The sequence below is a fragment of the Petaurus breviceps genome, unplaced genomic scaffold, assembly GCF_028583685.1.
Source record: "Petaurus breviceps papuanus isolate PSGF00001 unplaced genomic scaffold, PetGlider_PUasm1.0 90919, whole genome shotgun sequence".
Lineage (NCBI taxonomy): Eukaryota > Metazoa > Chordata > Mammalia > Diprotodontia > Petauridae > Petaurus > Petaurus breviceps.
The window spans coordinates 17,814,512-17,836,135 of NW_027187378.1; the positions used below are offsets into that span (position 1 = coordinate 17,814,512).

Sequence of the window (21,624 nt, forward strand, 5' to 3'; positions counted from 1 at the left end):
GAGAGAGAGAGAGAGAGAGAGAGAGAGAGAGAGAGAGAGAATGCACAGTACTGTAAAGTAAAAATTTTGTTTTGATTTTTTTTTTGGAATGAGATTTCTTTCAGAATTCTTTCTGTAAAGTAGAATTTGTATAATGGAATTTATGCAGTGAGAACTGTGTGAATGGTGTTCTCTCATTAGTATTCATCTATATGCTCATTATGATTTAAGTAATAAAAGATGCTCCCTTTAAACAAAATGGTTTGGGCACAGGAAGTTTCCATTAATCTAGTGGGATAAGCTATGAACCACATGGTTGATGTATAATAATATTGAAGGACCAGTGATCTAGGGCCTAGAGAAAATATGACTGGACCATCAAAAGCATTTCCTTTGCGGATCAATTAATATGGTCAATGACTTTCACCATACAAGTTATGTGGGGCATATTAGTTGACATCAAAGACATCATTTGCCATCTACTGAACTCAGATGGACACTCTTCAAAGACGAGAAGAGATTTAGGAATTGGGTCCATCATCAATTTGAACACAGAGGCTATCATACTATATTGCAATGAGTGGCCACAAAATCCCTTCAACTAAGGATGAAGCAGCTACTTCTATTCAGGAATGTGTTTTTGTGCCAGAGCATTAGTATGGCATGATCCTGCATAGTTCTTAACTTGCCTTTAAGGAGCAAATTGATTATGACCCTTTCCCTCTATCTCCATATGCAACTCACTGCAGCTGATACTTAATCAGATTATGGCATTGCAATGCTAGTCAAGTCTGCCCCATGACAGCCACTGTCAAAGATCTTAATATATTAAAATAGTAATATATTATCAAAGATCTTAATATATTTCTTCCTTATGGGCAGTCCCCCTGCACCAATGCCTCAAACCAGGGAACTCATTCTACTGCAGCAAGAGGGTATAATGGATAAAGTGCTGGGCCTGGACTTGGGAAAACATTAGAAAGGAAGTAAACAGGCATTTTTATTAAGTACCTCTTATGTGCCTGATAGTGTGCTAAATGCTTTACAATATTATATCATCTGGTCCTCACAATAATCCTAATGAATTCAAATCTGTCCTCAAATACTTAGTAGCTGTGTGATCTTGGTTCTGACTCAGTTTCCTCAACTGCAAAATAGAGATGATAATAATAGTACCTACCTCTCAGGGTTCTTGTGAGGATCAAATGAGATAATATTTGTAAAGCACTTAGTACAGTGCCTAGCATATAGGAGCTTCATAAGCATAGCCCTAATTATCACTTTTAGGTGACATCCCTCCCGCCACACCCCCCCTACCCTCCCCCCCACCTCCAGGAGCTGCATCTATGAGGAACTAGCATTATCCCAGGAGGGGGAAGGCTCCAGTGAGCCAGTAGTTCCTTGAATCCTACCTCTAAGAAGTCTTCCCTGATGAGGGTACATTACTTTTAAATATAGTTCCATTGTTAAATAGAATTATATGCTCATTCAAGATTGGGTTTACTTGGGTGCACTTTTGGTGTTATTACCTCAAATGAATTGGTTGTTACTTTTCCAGAGGCTAAGATCTCTAGTCTTAATTCCCTAGTTAAGCTTCTTCCATTATCTAGTGGATCTCTGTCTACAAAAAGTCAGTCTTAAAAGAACTGGTTGGTTTGCCTGGTTCAATGACTGCCTGCTGAGAGAGGAAAGCAGTATCAACCTCAGTGGTCATTTATTAATCCAGTAACAGAAAATATCCTGAGAGATGGGAGTCCTGACAAATCTTTCCAGTGGGCTTACCTGTGAGCCACATGGGTAATTTATAAAACTTTTGAAGGACAGGGCAGATAAAATTTTATCTATACTGATTACTGGGCAGCCATGTCCCCAAAGTCATTCCTTATTTCATATCTTTTCACCATTTATCAATTGAGGATGACTCATATTCTTATAATTTTGACAAAGTTCTCCATATATTTGAAATATGAAACCTTTATCTAAGAAACTGTCTATAAAAATGTTTTCCCCAATTCCCTGCTTTCCTTCTAATCTTTGTTACACTGGTTTTATTTGTACAAGCCCTTTTTAATTTAATGTAACCAAAATTCATTTTTTGTCTCACAATGTTCTCTCTTTTGTTTACTCCTAAATTCTTCTATCCATAAATCTACTAGGCACTATGTTCCATGTCCTTTTAATTTACTTATGATATTTCCTTTTATGTCTAGGTCATATATCCATTTTGACTTTACCTTGGTAAATGGCATAAGGTATTGGTCTATACTTAGTTTCTGCCAGACTACTTTCCATTTTTCTCAGAATTTACTATGAATTCTTATCCCCAAAGCTTTAATCTTTACATTTATCAAACACAAGGTGACTATAGTCACTCACTACTCTCTATCTACTCTATTCCACTAATCTAGTCCACAATTCTATTCCTTAGCTAGGACCAGATAATTTTGATACTATTTCAGATCTGGCACTACTAGACCTCCTTCCTTTAAATTTTTTTCATTAATTCCTTTGATTATTTTTGACCTTTTGTTCTTCCAAATGACTTGTTTTTTCTAGATCAATAAAATAATTGTTTGGCAATTTAATTGGGATGGCACTGAATAAGTAGATTAATTTAGGTAGAATTTTCATTTTTATTATATTGCCTCTCCTTCCCCATGAATCAATATTTCTCCAGTTATGTAGATCTGACTTTATTTGTACAAAAATGTTTTATAATTATATTCATACAGTTCTTGGATTTACTCTTAGCAGTTATACTCCCAGGTATTTTATACTGTCTCTATGGGTATTTTAAATGAACTGTATCTCTTACTATCTCTTCTTGCAGGGCTTGGTTGGTAATATATGGAAATTTATTTCAACTAGCTTTTTAGTTGAATATCTGGAATTTTCCTAGTATATCATCATACCATATACAAAAATAGTTTTATTATCTTACTGCCTATTTTGATTTCTTCAATTTTTTTTCTTCTCTTATTGTCATTGCTAGCATTTCTAGTACAACACTGAATAATATAAGTAATAATAGGCATCTTTGTTCCACTCCTGATCTTGTTCTAGCTTATCTCTATTACAGATAATGCTTGCTGATGGTTTTAGGTAGATACTTCTTATCATTTTGTAAGGAAAAATCCACTCATACATATGCTTTCAAATGTTTGTAATAGGAATGAGTGTTGTATTTTTGTCAAAAGCTTTTTATGTATCTATTGATATAAGCATGATTTCTGTAACTTTTGTTAATGATTATGTCAATAATTTTTCTTATACTGAACCAGCCTACTTTTCTGGTGTGTGTGTGTGTGTGTGTGTGTGTGTGTGTGTGTGTGTGTATGTGTGTGTGTGTGTGTGTGTGTGTGTGTGGTCATAATGTGTAATCTTTGTGATATAACTAGATAGTATTTTATTTAGGATTTTTACATCAAGATTCATTAGTGAAATTGGTCTATAATTTTCTTTCTCCATTTTTGCTCTTCCTGATTTAGTTATCAGCACCATATTTGTTCCATAAAAGGAGACTGGTAGGATTCCTTCTTCGCCTATTACTCCAAATAATTTATTCAATATTGGAATTAGTTGATCTTTAACTGTTTGGTAGAATTCACTTGTAAATCCATCTGATTCCAGTACATTTTTCTTAGGAAGCTCATTTATGACCTGTTCAATTTCTTTTTCTAAAACAGACGTGGTTAGATATTCTATTTCCTCTTCCATTAATCTGGGCACTTTATGTTTTTGTCATTAAGTGACAAAATTTAAACAATTTAAAATTGTTAAATTTATTGGCATATAATTGGGCAAAATAACTCCTAATAATTGCTGTAATTTTATAATTTTATCTTCATTAGTGGTGTAACCACCTTTTAAATTTTTAATACTAGTTTTCCTCTCTCTTTTTAAAATCATATTAACCAATGGTTTATTTTTTTTATAAAACCAAATCCTAATTTTATTTATTAATTCAGTGGTTTTCTTAGCATTCAGAAAAATAGCGTCTAGAAACTATGCTTTCCAGGTCAGCTGTTTTACTAATGAGATATTTCACATTCTATACTATTTTTCATTCTTTTGATTTTGTTTTCTCTTGATGTCTTATGAAGTCATTAGTTTCCCCTTGCCCAATTCTAAGTTTTAAGAAGTTGTTGTATTTTTCTTTTGGTAAGTTTTTGTTTCTCTTTTTCCAACTGGTTGACTTTCTTTTCATAATTTTCTTGCTTTTCATGTATTACTCATTTCCTTTCCCAATTTTTCCTCAACTTCTCTTATTTGCTTTCAAAGTCTTTTTAAAGCTCTTCCAAGAACTCTTTTTGGGCTTGTAACCATTTTACATTTTTCTTTGAAGCTTTATAGGAAACTGTTTTACCTTCTTCTCAGTTGGAAACTTGATCATCTCTATCACCATAGTACCTATGGGTTCTTTTTCTCTTCACTTTTTTTTTAACTTCCTAATTCTTGGCAGTTGCTGTTAACTTTATGAGTGGGGTTCTGATCCCAGGATGTAGGGGATAATGTTTCAGGTTTATCATGATGTTGTTTTCTGAGTTATTTCTGGGGGCTTTTGATCTCTTGGTTCTTCCAATGTTCTATAATCCAAGGACAGGTGTGGTCATTGCTTCTCTGATTCACACCTTGGTCTCTAAGTGACTTCAGGTACTCCTCTCCACCCCAAGCCATGACCAGGGCCACTTCCACTGTTTAATAAACATTCTTGCTTCCTGAGGTTCCTCTAGCAGCTTTAATCATCAGTTGGGCCCTCTGCCCTGGAAACAAAACCAGGGATTCTGCTTTCCTGCCTCTAACCACAACTTGTAGGGCTCCTATCCTTCTGCAACTACACTCACCAGCATGTGCTCACTCTTCCTTGGAAGCAACCAGACACTGGGCCCACCACTGGCCTCTAGTCCCATACTAGTGGAGGCTCCTTTAATCTTTCTCTGAGCAGCTGCCAAACCCAAAAACTACCTGTGAGGTAAAAGTTCCACAAGCTAAGCCTACCACCTCCACAGCTGCCCCCAGAGTTTGTTGTTTGTTGGCTGGGCCCACTGGAGGTATCTGCACTTCAGTCAGGAAGATCATCAGCCTGGAGGATCAGATCTTTCCTAACAGACTTACAAATTGTCTTAGGCCGGATAACTGTTTTACCCCCAACTTTTAATTATTTCTGTTGCTCTAAAATTTACTTTAAGGTATTATTTTAAGTTACTTGTAGGGAAATTTGGGAGAGCCAGGTAGCTTCCCTCCTTAATTGACATTCTTCCCACAATTCTCTGTCCTCACTTTTCTGCAATCACTTTATTAAACATTATCTAACATATCATTCATAAGACCTTGAAACATTCTTTAATTCTTCATCATGAAATAATACTTTCATCAAATGAAAGCATCTCTGATGAATACTCCATTTTCCCCAAACTAGTCTTGATTATTCAATGGGATTTAAATCAGGTGAACTCTTAGACCACTAAAGCATTTTTATCTCTATCACTTACACACATTTCTTAAACTTTCATATTATGTAGCAATAGGACAAGGTCATGTTTCAGTATTCATTTGTGAATTTAATTCCAGAACAATTTTGCTTCTCAGTATATTCAACATTCTCTGATGAAAGACTAGCAGACATACTAGAAGTGAAAATCCCCCAAAGATTTTTTTTGGGGGGGTTTACAGTCTGAAAAATATGTCCAAATCTTAAAGGTTTACTTGGATTTCTTCTGATAATAGTTTTGGTATATTTTCAATGAAAAAGTAAGTTTTTGCCAAGCAAAGATGATCTATTTTCAGTCTTCAATATTCCAGTCTTTGTACTATCTTGCCAATTGCAATAATATTTTCATTCCTGTGGTCAGCAGCTTTTTTTTTTTAACTATCCTCCTCCTTTTAACTTCAAAAAGCCTATGTAGAGGAACCATGACAATCCCTCCAGCTCCTTGGTCCTTTTGAATGATTCTGATAGTTTTCTGAGGGATTAATTTGGATATTCTGCAGAAATGGTTTGTCTTTGATGTTTTTGTTTTCAACTCCACTTTCATTTGCTTTTTGGTGACACTAAATCTAATTCATCATAGGTATGAATGATTCTTGAAATGTGTGACTTGTCCCACATCATCTGTACCCCGCAATATCTCTAATAGTCATTCAAATGTGCTCTTTGAAAATTACAATTTTTGAACTTTTCTTGGAACAATGTCCATTCCTAAAAACTCAAAATTAAAAGCACAACAAAAGAGACTAATTAAATGGGTGCATGACACAAAATTTTGAATTCAGATGACAAAGAACTAACTAAAGATGGAGAAAGCAGTGTAATCTGGATTTGTATTATTAAAATCAATATTCTAAGATGGCCTATTGATGGCAGAAGTATGCATGTATGAATCAAAATGAAAAAATATCAAAAGTATTGCTTGTTCCAAGTAATTCACATAGCCCTATAGTTTGTAAATAAATCCTTTTAAATCTTTTCTTTTAAGTACACTTTATTTTTTTTTTTTACTAAATTTGATAGTCTACAAGTATTTCCTTGTGTTCCAATACTGATTTTGAATCACTGTACTGGTCTGAGTCATGTTTATTCCTTTCCCTAAGAAAATCAGAGTTAGCATTCAAATCTAAAATCCCAAGGAAAAAGCTGTAAGAACCTTTAACAAAAGATATTTATTGTTTGGGGCAGCTAGGTGGTGAAGTGAATAGAGCACGGGTCCTGGAGTCAGGAGGACCTGAGTTCAAATGCGCCCTCAGACACTTAACACAAAACTAGCCGTGTGACCTTGGGCAAATCACTTAACCCCAATTGCCCTACTTTCTCCCCTACAAAGAGCAAAAAAAAAAAAAGAAGATAATTATTGTTTCAACTGAGAAAATCAGTGGAGCACAATCTCTTGTCAACAGGGTCAAAGAATTAAGAAATGTACACCATCCTGAAAATATCATTTCAACAATAACTGTTTACTTACTTGTATGTTGCTTTAATTTAACCTCTCACTATATTTTTTTTGCTTACCCTGCAACTAATGAAAATTTGTGTCCCTACAATTAATAACTTAATGGAAATATAACCATCTGTCCCCAAAGGGTATTGTTATGGTACCTTCGATTATAGGCAACACTTTCTCATTTGTCTCAACCAATTACATGATCCCACATACAGATGTAGGAACAAAAAACACCTTGATTCTTTATCAATCACTGCTTTAAAGCCACTCAAAAGCAAAGGACTACCCCAAACATATGTCAGAAACGGAACTTTTCTTGTACAAAAGGTGAAAGCTAACAAGGCATATCTGGACCTGATTTACTATTACTTCAATCTAGATAAAAACTTGGAAGATCATAGCATCTTTGCTACCTGCAGCTGGCTATAAAGAATATCTAATTTGGACATTCAAGTTCAATGAATGAGTTTTCTCCTTTCCCCCTTCCTACTGGGAATACAGATTTAAAACATAATCACTCTTTGGAGAAACCTTTACCACTAAATATAGGTATTCAAATAAGTAGAAAAAAACGATCAAGCCCACTTTAATGTAGAATTCACAGAAATATTTCTCATTCAAATTGCTGCAGGACGTGGTCTTAATAGGGGCACAGAGAAGGGACAGTGCATACTATTTTTACTTTTTTTGTTTTGTCTTTCTCATGGTTTTTTCCCTTTTGTTCTGATTATTCTTTCACAACGTGACTAATATGGAAATATGTTTAACATGATTGTACATGTTATAACCTATATCAGACTGCCTGCTGTCTCAGGGAGGCAGGAGAAAAAGAAAAATTTGGAACTCAGAATCTTACAAAAAAGAATGTGAAAACTATCTTTATATATAATTGGAAAAAAAGATACTATTAAGTAGAAAAAAAAATTAAAAAAGGATGTCTGGCTTACTATCCAAGGAAGTTTTAGGTCACTATCTTTTAATTTTACAGATAGGGATAGGGTCACAGGTGGGAATGAAGGGGTTTGTTGCTAGCCCTTCTTTCCCAACTTCTAATTATATTGTTCCCCATGCCTCTGGCTATGTAACCAATTATGTTGCCCTCAACCCCAACCTTCCCTTGTCCTATTCTTTGTTCTGTGTTCCCCAAAACCTATAACAGGGAAAGCTCCTCTTTTGTTCAAAATCTTTGGCTAGAAGGTGAGGCATCCATTGACCCCCCCCCTTTATTAAGAAGTACAGAGCCCTATTAATAAACTATTATCTTACTTGCAAAAATGTGCTTTGGTTTGTTTACCTATTTGTTAAATTTCACTTGTGACGCAACCAATTTGAAAGACTGCTCTAAATCAATAAGAGAAATACAATTTTGAGATTTTACCATATACCTTGCAAACTGACAGCAATAATGAAAAGTGGAAGGTCTATGGAAAGGCAAGCATAGTTGGTAGACCTATAAAAAATTAGTTCAACTATTCTACAAAGCAATTTAGAATTATGTTTAAAAGTGGCTAAAATGTGATTTTTGACCCAGAGAGGCCACTTCTAAATATATATCCTAAGAAAGTCAAATATATAAATAAGGATACAACAAAATATTCAGCAGGCCTTTTTGTAGTAGTAAAGAATTAGAAGCAGAATGGATGTAAACCAATTGAGAAATGTCTAAACAAAATGTGGTACACGAATATAATGAAAAATTACTATGTTTCATGAAATTATTATGAAGAATTCAGAAAAGTATGGAAATTTACATGAATTGATGGAGAGTGAAGCAGAACCAAGAAAACAATATACATAACAATTACAACATAAATGGAAAGCATGAAAATATAAAACTGAATTTATTGTAATTACACTAACCAAGCTTGGCCCTTGAGAAGAGTTAAGAATACTATAGAAGCAGAGGGCTATAATTATAGAGGGGCAGCTAGATGGCTCAGTAAGTGGATAGAGAGCTGGGCCTGAAGTCATGAAGATCTATGTTCAAATCCTGCCTCAGACACTTCATTACTTGTGTAACCTTGGACAAGTCAATTTAACTTCTATTTACCTTAATCCACTGGGGAAGAAAATAGAAATCACTCCAATATCCCTGCCAAGAAAACCCTATGATAGTCCACTCACTGGGTCACAAAGAGCTGGACATAACTAAACAACATCAATTACAGAATATACTCTCAAGCAAAGCTAATGTATTGGTTGGTTTGACTGGACTGCTTTTTCTCTCTTATTCATGGAAATAAATGTGATGCAAAAAACAATTAAGAAAAATACATACCACCACCACCAAAAACAAAACAACCAAAAAACCCCACCCAAAATATTCACAACTCATATTTTTTTTCTTCCATCGAAATGCACTGCTTAAAAAAAAAAGGTTTTTTTTTAACCTAAGGGAGCCCTCATGATAGTGAAAAAGAAGAGTGATAGAACTGAATTATTTTCCCCAAAAAATAGAGTAGTAAAGTATGAATGCCTCCCAATAATACTACTACATAAAATTTACACAGCACTTTAAGGTTTGAAAAACACATTACAAATAATAGTTCATTTGATCTTCACAACAATTCTGTGAGATGAGTCCTATTGTTATTCTTATTTTGCAGATGAATAAACAAATATTGAGAAAGATTAATAGTGTGCCTGGGACCATATAACTACTGTTTAGAGAAGGATCTATCTAAATGAAGTCTTGACTAGTCTAGCACCATATACCAAAAGTCTTTTTGACCTTGCATAAAAAAACAAGATCTAGTGTCATGTGCCCGGGATCTTCAGGGGTATTGATTGTGGTCTGCCAGACCCTGTTTCTGCATTCCCCATCTATAAACCTTCACCAGCAACTGACTCTGGTAGGTATGCCCCTTCTCAATTTATGTTGATGCCTGTCCCCAGTGACATGATGTCTCTACTATGCTTAACTGTTCCTTCCCTGTGAGAATGACTCAGTTCTGAACAGACCTCTGCTTGCTGGCAGACCTCTAAGTGTATATAAGTTTCCAAAGTCCTGTGTGTGACCTTGGAGAAGTCACCTGACCTCTCTGTGCTTCAGTTTCAACTCTAAAATGAGAGTGTTGGACTAGATTTTAACATGCCTTCTAACTCTAAACCTATGATCATGTTAAGTTTCCCTAAGAAGGATTCTCATTTAAACCCAACACTGGTATAGCAAGTTTTAACAAAAAGAAAGCATGAAATAAAAGTCTTGCACTAAAAACAAACCTTGATTATATTCCAACTCTCAAAACCACCTTAACACTTCTAAGTTTGCTACTATATGAAAATCAAAAAGTGAAACTCAAAAGTATATTCTGGAGCAGATCTTAGAAATTCACTTTCAATAAATTCATTCTATGTTATATGTAATTTAACTCAGTCTTGCATCTAGATTATGTATGCCATTTGTTATATTTCTGATTCCCAAATGAGGACAAAAGAATATTCCTTGATGGCAGTGTAGAAACAGGACTTCTGCAGGGCTCCGGCTTCCACCTCCTACAATTCATGTAAAAGGGGACTCTGAAGAAACTTTGGAGCTACAGAACCCACAAAATGACACAGAGAAGCTAACCTTCTGCTGAGGAGAACCCAGCAGGAAGTGGCCAGCACAGCACTCTGGGAGTCTAGCCAAGCCCCGCTCTAGCCAGAGGTTTTAGCCTCAGGGCGGGCCTGACCAGCCACCAGCTGGAGGGACTTCAGATCACCAGCAGCTGTGGCGATTTCCAGAATTATTAACACATAGATGCTAAGGACAAAGTGAGAGGTCAGTGCAGTGTGGACTTTGGGATCCAGTAGTTCAGAAGTGCAGTCCTTTGCCCCTGGAGTGAGAAGCAGCTGCCGTGTAGCCGCAGCCATGTGGCAGCTTCAGCTCCTGGCCTGCAGATTATAGGGGGACCAAGCGACCAGTCTGAGGGGTAATCTCTCTTGCTCCAACCTGTTTGGATATGGATCACTGTCTAGGGTAGAGGTCCTGGGGTGTGCAACCAGTTTGCCAGGGCATGTGGAGGCTTCAGAGAGGGCACCCAACTAACAACTCCAGCAGCTGAGAAAACCCCAGCATTTGGGATAAAGCTCCCCTATCTGGTAGCAGAGTCCTACTGTGGCAAATAGCTCAAAAGTCAAGTAATTGAGTGGCAACATGAGCAAACGAGGGAAGCAAAGTAAGCAGAGCAACCCAACTTTACACTCCTATTTTGGGGACAAAAAGGATCAAAGCATGGAACAGGAGGAAGACAGCAAAGTCAGAACTCTTTCACCAAAAGCTTCCAAGAAAAATATGAGCTGGTTACAGGCCATAGAGGACCTTAAGAAGGATTTTGAAAACTAAATAAGAGAAGTGGAGGAAAAACTGGGAAGAGAAATGAGAACGATGCAAGAAAATTATGAAATGAGAGTCAACAACCTGACTGAAGAAAATAATACCTTAAAAAATAGACTTAACTCAAATCGCAAAAGAGGCTCAAAAAGTCAATGACAAGAATGCCTTAAAAAGCCAAATTCGCCAGATGGAAAAAAAGAATCTCAAAAGCTCACTGAAGAGAATCATTCCTTCAGAATTAGATTGGAGCAAATGGAAGTTAGTGACCTTATGAGAAATCAAGATACTATTAAACAGATCCAACAAATGAAAAAATGGAAGGCAATGTGAAATATCTCATTGGGAAAACCACTGACCTGGAAAATAGATCCAGGAGAGATAATTTAAAAATTATTGGACTACCTGAAAGTCATGATCATAAAAAAGAACCTAGAAATTATCCTTCAAGAAATTCTCAAGGAAAATTGCCCTGATGTTTTAGAACCAGAGGGCAAAATACAGTTTGAAAGAATCCACTGATTACCTCCTGAAAAAGATCCCAAAAATAAAACTCCTAGGAATATTATAGCCAGACTCTAGAATTCCCAGATCAAGGAGAAAATATTACAAGCAGCCAAGAAGAAACAATTTGAATATTATGGAAACACAATCAGGATAAACAGGATCTGGAAGCTTCTACATTGAGGGATTGAAGGGCTTAGGATATGATATTCCAGAGGTCAGAGGAGCTGGGATTAAAACCAAGAATCAACTACCCAGCAAAACTGAGTATCATGTTTCAGGAGAAAATATGGTCATTCAATGAAATAGAGGACTTTCAAGCATTCTTGATGAAAAAACCAGAGTTGAATAGAAAATATGACATTGAGATACAAGAAGCAAGAGAAGCATGAGAAGGTAAATGGGGAAAAGAAATCATAAGGAACTTATCAAAGTTGAACTATTAACATTCCTACATGGAAAAATGATAATTGTAACTTAAGAATAGTTGAAGGGAATATAAATGTATATGCATATATGTATACATACATACATATGTCTATATAGGAGGTTTTTGGGTGTATGAATACATATGTGAGTGTGTGTATACATGTGTACAGGTATACATAGACAGAGGGCACAGGGCCAGTTGAATAGGAAGGGATGATACTTAAAAGGTAAAATTGAGAGGTGAGAGAGGAATGTAATGAGAGGAGATGGGGAGTGGAAGAATGTTACAATGGACGGGAAGAACAGGAAAGCAAAAGGGAATAAGTCAACCTTACTCTCACTGAATTTGGCTTTGGAAGGGAATGATATATACACTAAATAGGATATCTAACCCTACAGGAGAGTAGGGGTGAAGGGGATAAGAGGGAGGATGATGAAGGGGAGGGTAGGTTAGGGGGAAGGGAAGATGGAAGCACACACTAAGGGACAGGGTCAAATCAGAGAACAGAACAAGTGCAGATCAGGATAGAACAGAGGGAAATATAGTCAGTCTTTCACAACATATCCACTATGGAAATGTTTTGTGTAGCTACATGTGTACACCCTAAATTGAATTGCTTATCTTCCCAGTAAGGGTGGGTGACAAGGGAAGAAGGGAAAGAATCTAGAATTCAAAGTTCTAAAATCAAATGTTTAAAAATATATATATTATTTTTTTTTACATGCAACTGGAAAATAAGATATACAAGCACTGGGGTATAGAGATCCATCTTGCCATACTGGAAAGCCCGAGGGGGTATAGGGGAGGATATAGGAGAGAGCAGATTGGGGAAGGGGGTATACAGTGGAATCACTGTTTTGAGGTGGTGGGTAGGGGAAAGATGGGGAGAAAATTTGTAACTCAAAATCTTGTGGAAATGAATGATGTAAACTAAAAATAAACACAAAATTTAATTTAAAAAATATTTTTTAGAAAAGAAAAGAAAGGTCCAGCTCTATAAGGTAAAAGGGGAGCACGCTCCAGGACAGGAAGCATTCCTGGGATAGGAAGTATCCCAGCAAGCCCCACCTCAGCAAATCAGGGGTATATCCTGACCCCCAGTGTTGTGGAGAAGGTAAACACAAACACCAGGATCCCTGAGTGCCTTAGTATAGCTAGGGGAACAGGCATACACCAGCCCCAAGAATCACCATGTTCTTGGGCACAGCCCCAGATAGACAGGCATCCTCCAACTGCCAGACCTCAATGTTGCCCCACCAAGCATCCTACATCAGCTAGGCCTCCAAGTACTTCAATGCAGCCCAGGGAAGATCAACATCTTCCAGCAGCTAGACCTTCACATGCTTCAGCATAGTTCCAGGGAAACACAGAAAAATACCATTTGGCCTCAGCAAGCACCAGATGCCACCACTAAACCCCAGTTCAGCACCAGGTAAGCTGTCAGACCCCCTGTAGCCTCCAGCAGCACCAGTGTCCCTCTACCTTCCCCCCATACACCCTCAACACAGCACCAGACACGAGGGTCCCCTATGGGAGTCTCAGGGCAACATCAATGCAGCACCAGGTAAACAACCAGGGCTTACAGCCACAGGCATAACCTGAGACCACCCTGGGAACAGTGATCAAATTTAAAAGAAAAGAAAAATGTCAAAAAAAATTTTAAAAGAAAAGAAAAAGGCAAAAAAAATCCAACAAAAAGAATCTGACCATAGAAAGTGATTATGGTGACAGGGAAGTCCAAGACACAAACTCAAGAGGACAACAATGTCAAAACCCCTATGGGCAAAACCCCAAATTAAAAGAGAGAGTCATCTCTAGCCCAGAATGAATTCATGGAAGAGCTCAAAAATAACCTGAAAATAATATAAAAGAAGCAGAAGAAAAATGGGGAAAAGAAATGAGAGTGATGCAAGAGAGTTATGAAAAAAGACTCAACAGCTTGGAAAACTGCTTAAAAAAGTAGAACTGGCAAAATGGAAAAGGAGACACATGAATCCACTGAAGAAAACAACTGCTTTAATAGTACAATTGGCCAAATGGAAAAGAAAGCACAAAAGCTAATTGAGGAAAAAAAAAAACACCTTAACAGTTAGGATTGGGCAAGTAGAAGCTAATGACTCTATGAGACATTGTGAATCAATCAAATTCAAACGAATGAAAAAAATGGAAGAAAATGTAAAATACCTCATGGAAAAAACAACTGACCTGGAAAATAGATCCAGGAGAAACAATATCAGAATCATTGAACTACCTGAAAGCCATAATCAAAAGAGCTCTAATCTGTTGATATTAATTCTTCTATATTGCAAAAGATATTGTGCAATAAGAAAAGATAAACAGGGACATTTCAGAAAAACCTGGAAAGATTTATATAAACTGATACAAAACGAAATGAGCAGAACCAAGGAAACACTGTTCATAGTATGCAACATCATGATGATCAACTATGAATGACTTAAATCAAAAGGAGCTAGACAGCATCTTTCAAGAAATTATTGAGGAAAACTTCCCAGATGTCCTGGAACCAGAGGGCAAAACAGAATCCACTGATCACCTTGGAAAAGAGATCCTAAAATAAAACCCCAAGGAGCATTACAGCCAAATTTCAGGAACAAGAAGGTTAAGGAAAAAATACTACAAATGTCCAGAAAGAAACAATTCAGATATTGGGGAGTTAAATCAGGATCACACAGCTGCAACGTTAAAGGACTGGAGATCATAGACCATGATATTCTGGAGAGCAAAAGCACTAGGACTACCACCAACAATCACTTACCTGGCAATATTAAACCTAATATATCAAGGGGAAAATGGTCATTCAAAAACACAGAAGGACTTTCAGCCTTCATAAGGAGAAGACAAGAACTAAACCAAAAATTTGACCTCCAATATCAAGCCTTAAGAGAAGCATAAACAGGTATAAAGGGAAAAGAAAACACAAGGGATTCAATAGAGATAAACTGTTTACATCCCTACTCAGGAAGATGATACTTGTAACTCTAAAGAATTGTATCACTAACAGCACAGATAGAAGGAATATATACAAACAGAGGGTACAGGTATAAGGTATATTTGAGGGAATGATATAAAAAAAATTAAGGGATGAGAAAAAGGAGCACAATGGGAAGGGAGGGGTAGAATGGGGTAAAATACCTCACATAAGAGGCAAGAAATATCTCTTACAATGGAGGGAAAGCTCAGAGCACTATTCACACTACACAGTGCACCAGACTTTTTATATTTTCTACATTTCCCACTTTCCCTTATAACTTAAGAAGACAGAAAAAAACAGTGGTTATGCAAAACTAACCAACACAACAAAAGTCTTGTTATAAGTATAGTGTTTCACACCTTACAGTCATGCTTGTTCTTTGTAATTTTGCAATATTCACTTCTGATTTTTCATTTGTGGTTTTTCTTTCCATCTATATTATTATAGTCATTATGTATATTCTTTTCTTGGCTTTGTTTACATCATTCTGTATCAGTTCTTATAGATCTTACTATGTTTCTTTGTATTCATCAAACCCATAATTTCCATTATCATGTACCATAATTGGTTTGTCCATTACCCAATCAGTTGACATCTCCAATTCTATGTTAAAACAAACAAAAAAACAAACAACCCCAGCATTTGGTTTTGATGATTTTACTGTTGTTGCTACTTTGCTACTTCTTAGTAAACATTGTGTACCTTGTTTTCCTGGTTTTTCTTTAGTTCATATATCTTCCCATGCTTTTCTATATTCATCATATCTGCAAAATGTACTGTAATATCCCATTAATTCATGTATCACAACTTGCTTAGCAATTCCGTATCTATGGGTACCTACTTTGTTTCAAGTTCAGTGCTGTTATAAGTATTATGGCATATACATAGGCCTGTATTTTTATCATTGACCTTGGAGTATAAATACCTAGCAATGGAATCTCTGGGTCAACAGGTTCAGTTCCTATCCATAACACTGTGCTGTCTTATTGCAGATTTATTAAGGTTGAGGATACCAAAGTTCAGAACAAGGAAACACAAAACCATACATCAAAACAGAAAAAGTGAAGCCAGCTTTATTGAGGAGACAGACAATAAGGAAGGGCAGTCAGCGAGCATATAAATAGATCAGGTCTACTGGGCTTGGTAAAAGTGGGTACCACATTGGAGGCCTGGATGGAACTTGGCATCCAAATTGGGAAAGACTGGTGGTTTTTTATAGAGTTCTTATCTCAATCAAGCAGGACCTGGCATTGGGGGAAGGGAACCTGGACCTGGGGGTTGATGCTGAACCATGCTAGTTGGGGGAGTGAAAAGAAAGAAGACTCCTGGGGAATTGGCACCCTCGTTAGTTAATACTCAGATTTCACACTGGTCTAGGAAAAGTTGCCAAACAGATTCAAAAAATGTTTATTAATCTTTCAGAAGAAAGAAAAAAGACCAGCTGGCTCAAGTGTTTAGGTGAAGGATTTTTGGGAGGAAGCCACACCTGTGCTTTCTTCAGTGTCGAGAATTTCCTCCAGTACTACAATTCGGTGACTAGTTTGTGACTTACACTTTATTGTTTGCCTGGGCCACTAAAAAATGACAACTGGTTCATGGTCAGACTTGTACTTCAGTCCTAAGAGTTGAGTCTTGGGTGTATTCCTGATTGCAAGGTAAGCCCTCTATTCACCATGTTATGTTATATGTCTGGTCAACACAATTTTCTTCAAACTAGCTACAATATTTGAAATATTATATATGGTCATAAAGAGCTAATAAATTACAAATTAATAATTTGATATTGAAAGTCAAATTTATTGTTTTATCATTCCTATGCTGAAACTGTTAGATTTGTTGCTTTTCTAGCCTTTGGAGAGCCTAATGAAACAGCACAAGGATAAATTTAACTATCAAGAACATTATCACTCCATTGCAATTTTTAAAGAGAAACTTACTGGGAGTATACTATGTTTGTACAAAGTGCAGTTGTGGTATCTTAGAAATGGGACAGAATAGATATGGAGAGAAATCTAGATGGCTCAAAATCCACTACAATGAAGAGAACCTGCATACAAGCCAAACTTAGTGACTTTAAAAGGGAATTTTAAAAACATACTCTAAAGTCATATATATATATGTGTGTGTGTGTGTGTGTGTGTGTGTGTATATAATCTAAATGCACTTTAAATGTACTTCACACACAACATATAGATAGGTATAATAATTATGATATAGTCAAGAAGCGTAATTTATTGTAAAAGTTCCATAATTAAATCAATATGTAACTGTTTACGCTGGAAGTCAGTCTGAGAAACACTACAATAATAGCAATGATTTAATATAAATCCAATCCAACAAGTATTTATTAAACATCTATTTCGTACAAGGAGCTGGGAATAAAATATAATGACAAGAAGAACTGCCCTACCCTCCAGTAGGCTATATTCTTCTGGTACAATGCATGTAATGTACTGTTTATATCAATATATTCTTGATTATTTTTTTTGGAGGGGGGAAGGCAAGGCAATTGGGGTTAAGTAACTTGCCCAAGGTTACACAACTAGTAAGTGTCAAGTATGTGAGGCCAGACTGGAACTCCAGTCCTCCTGACTTCAGGACTGATGCTCTATTCACTGTACCACCTAGCTGCCCCTATTCTTGATTATTTGAAAAGGAATATAGCAATAATATATACATAGAAGGTGGCATGAGCTGAACCTTCAAGTTAAAAGCAGATTCTACGAGACAAAAGGAGGAAGGATTCCATTCCTGCCATGAATGATAGTCTGTGGAAAGGCACAGAAGCTGGAAATAAGAATGCCAAATTTAGGGAATAGTCATTAAGCCAGTTGTGCTGTAATAGAGTATGTGGTCTTCATTTACTTCATCTGTAAAACAGCTACCTTATTTGCCTGAAGGAATGGAATCAAGACTCAAGGGACTTTTGGGATTTCTTTCATCTCAGATATAATGATCCTAATGATTACTGACAGAGGGAATTTTATGAAGATTGATAGTTGTTTTGTTTTTCCCCTCATGAGGTTTATGGTCTTCTAAAGAGGTGAATTAAGTAGAGTCAACAGAATATGATTAAAAGAAAAAAATGTTAACCTATTCTTTCCTTAAAACAAAAAAAAAATCATTCTATTTTGGGAGAGATAATAGTGAGAAATAAATGGATAAAAATATATTTATGGAGAAAAAAGGGATCTCCAAAAGTTCTTTTATGACTATGTTTTATCTATCACTCAAGAGTTAACCTAGGGGCGGCCAGGTAGCACAGCGAGTAAGAGCACCAGCTCCAGTGTTGGGATGACCTGGGGATTGAATCTGGGCTCAGATACTTAGCACCCACCCAAAAACACCTGGACCTGTAACCTTGAGCAAGTTACTTAACCCCAACTGCTCTAAAAAAAAAAGTTAACCTAATTCTTTTGGGGAAAAATGTACATAAGGAAAAAATGTTTTTTAAAAAACTTAATAACATTCAACACTTTCCTCAAAGAGAATCCTTTTTACTTTAAAAGCAGAGAGATACAAATTTAATATATTGTGAAAATGATTCCTCCTATATAGGGTGATACATGAAATTGAAAATTATCTTAGTATTTCTTTTGAATAAATTTTATTACATTAAATAAAATTAATCTAGGTGTCTGAAAAACAGGCTGATAGCACATAATAAAGAATAATTATAGATTACAAGGTACTCTATAGTTATAAAGTATTTGTATACATATTATGTCCTGTAAATCTCACAAGGCCTACTTGGTAGATAATGTAAATATTATCTTCATTTTATAGATGAGGAGGAGTGCCTTAAAGTTCTTCTAGCTCTACTCTAATGCTGCTTCTATTACACTATGCTGCTTTTCTTTTCTTTTTTTTGCTTTTTGAAGGGCAACTGGGGTTAAGTGACTTGCCCACAATCACATGGTTAGTAAGTGTGTCTAGTGTCTGAGGCCACATTTGAACTCAGGTCCTCCTGACTCCAAGGCCTGGGCTCTATTCCCTTATACACCTAGCCACCCCCCACAATGCAGGTTTTCAAGTATGCTATTAGTGATTGCTAAATATCAATATTTAAATGAAAATCCTATAAGACTGTCATTAATTTCATATTTTGTGTCAAAAGTAATAAAGAATATTTAAGATTAACTAAAGAGGAAAAAATGAAAGTAAATGATAAATCCACTACCAAAGGGTAAACTCCCAAAAGCAAAAGCAGAGTCTAAGTCAATTTGGTTTCTTCCAAACTCTCACTCTCCTAGGAGAATGACCAATCAAAGAAAATAAAAAGTTGGCTCAACAAGAAACGAATCTGTTACATGTATTTTTCTTTACTGAGATTCCAAACTAAAACTACAGAAAGAAAAGAAAACTGTGTAACAATCGAGTGCTATAAAATATACCTTTGCAAGAAGCAAATTTTGAAAAGGATTTGCTGGAATGAAAAGACACTGAGATCTTCCCTTCTTGATTAAAATGAGGTGAGTTTTCACTTTTAATAGTAGTGAGGAAATGTCACCATTTTTCCATTTTAAATAGCTGAATCATTCAAAAGCAGTTGAATTCAAGAAGAAGCAAATATTGCTATTCTTCTAGCTCTTCTTTATGAAGTGTGCCAAGTTAAATTTCATACCAGAAGCTACTGAAAATATATTAAGTGACTAGCTGAATTTCTGATACTGGTTTTAAATATTTACTATTAAATTAACGAGCTACTTTTGGCTATAGAACAGATCTTTGACGAAAAAAAAAAAGAACCTATTTAAGGAATTTATTCATTCATCAAAACTGAGTGCCTTCAAACGTCTCTGTGTTATGCAGTATCACTGTAGCAAATAGGCACTAAGCAAATGACTAAAATCCGGGAGGGATTCTTACAGCGCCCAAGGTCTGCTGGCAGAAACAGAAAAACCCAGAAGGAGAATTCATCCATTCCTCCTGCATAAATCTCTAGTGATAATATGGCCACAAGCCAAAGGATTAACAATAGCTAAATCTCTGCATCACATTCATACTGGATTACATTATTAAAAACTACTACCATTCATTCTCCTCAGACACTGGAAGACAAGTAAACTCGTTTTAATCTGGGTTCCCAAATGACTATTTAAAGACTTCTTTAATTCAAAACAAAAGTCAAAATGGTCCTCAAATTAGCATACACCCAGGAGCTTGCAATCAACCAAGAAACAAACTCAGGCATAGGTGTTCAGCAGTTAACATATGGCAGGTGGGGAAATGACAATCTGTTGCTTGTCTGCATGCACCTGTGTGTTTGGGGGCGGGGGGGGAGGGGAGGGGCGTGAGTCCTTCGGTAGCATGGCTAGGGCCCCTTAACCCCTAGATTCGCAGTAGGCTGGGCGGACGGATGGATGGGAGAGGGTGGATGGATGGCTTAGTAGATGGGAAGGTGGATGAGGGGGTGGACGAGTTATTTGTCCTTATCCACCCTACAGAGGTGACAGGCACCGGAGGCCCAGGGATTCCTCCCGAGAGGCCTGCAGCTTCCTCCCCGAGGGAGGTCGAGGAGCTGTAGGAGGCAGGAAGCCTCCCCATCCCCACGGCCCAGCGTCCAGTTTAGTGCCGTGGGGAAGTGGAGGCTGGGGTGCGCGCTATCCCTCCCGCCCCTCAATGCGGGGCGCCAGGCCCACTCCGAGGCCCCGGGGGACAATGGGAGGGGGAGGGGCGGACGGTGGCGGAGCCCCGGAGGAGCGCGGTGGGGGGTGGGGGAGGAGGGAGCTACCCCGCAGGGCTGGAGCTCACCCAAACAACCCTCTCAAGAACGAGTGGGAGGACTTCACGCGCTTCTCGGCCTCCGCCATCAGCTGGACCGCCTCCCGTTCCTTGCCCGCGTTGTCCATGTCTGCCTCCTTTACACTCTTCGGATTGGGGTAGAGAATAACGAAGTAACGGCGGCGGAGCCCGACGACTCAGCCTAACGGAACCCACTGCTGCTGCCTGGGGAATGCACCTCTAGAGTTTCTCCACAGTGGAGAAGCGGGGGGGAGGGAAAGGGGGCGAAGCGCTGGCCTGGATCACAAAGCATTTCGGGATTTGTAGTCCATCCTCCCTGCTTTGGTCTCAGAGTCCGAAGAGGGGGAAACTACATTTCCCAGAAGAGAGTCGGACCTTTGCAGTGTGCGGACACGCTCCCTTCTGCCCCCTGGTGTATATTCAACCTGTAAGCTAGAGATACTGCATTTGGGGGGTGTGACCCAACGTAGGAGGAGCTGGGAGGTAAGGAGTCCACCGAGACTGGGAAGCATAAGGGGGCACATTATGATTAGCGATTTAGTCCGTTCGCCAAACCTTTATTAAAGATCCCACTTTGATAGGGAGCCCTGTATTAAGGCACTGAACAAAATAATAAATTTTAAGTGAGGTGTTGCCCCTTATGAAACTTGAAGTCTAAAAAGGAGGGAAACTAGGCACATACGCAGATAATAGGACACAATGACACGTTGTTGAGTTCCCC

The 21,624-nt window shown here is 37.4% G+C and overlaps 1 protein-coding gene across 1 annotated transcript in view; it reads right to left on the reverse strand.

The window, feature by feature from the left end:
* The window catches only part of NAPB (NSF attachment protein beta), a 52,393-nt gene extending 31,226 nt beyond the window's left edge, over nucleotides 1–21,167 (reverse strand). Inside the window, exon 1 of the mRNA XM_069075523.1 lies at nucleotides 20,913–21,167. Within this exon, the coding sequence (XP_068931624.1) occupies nucleotides 20,913–21,010 (98 nt within the window). The 5' untranslated portion in view covers nucleotides 21,011–21,167. The remainder of the gene's footprint in view (nucleotides 1–20,912) is intronic.
* Nucleotides 21,168–21,624: the final 457 nt, after the last annotated feature.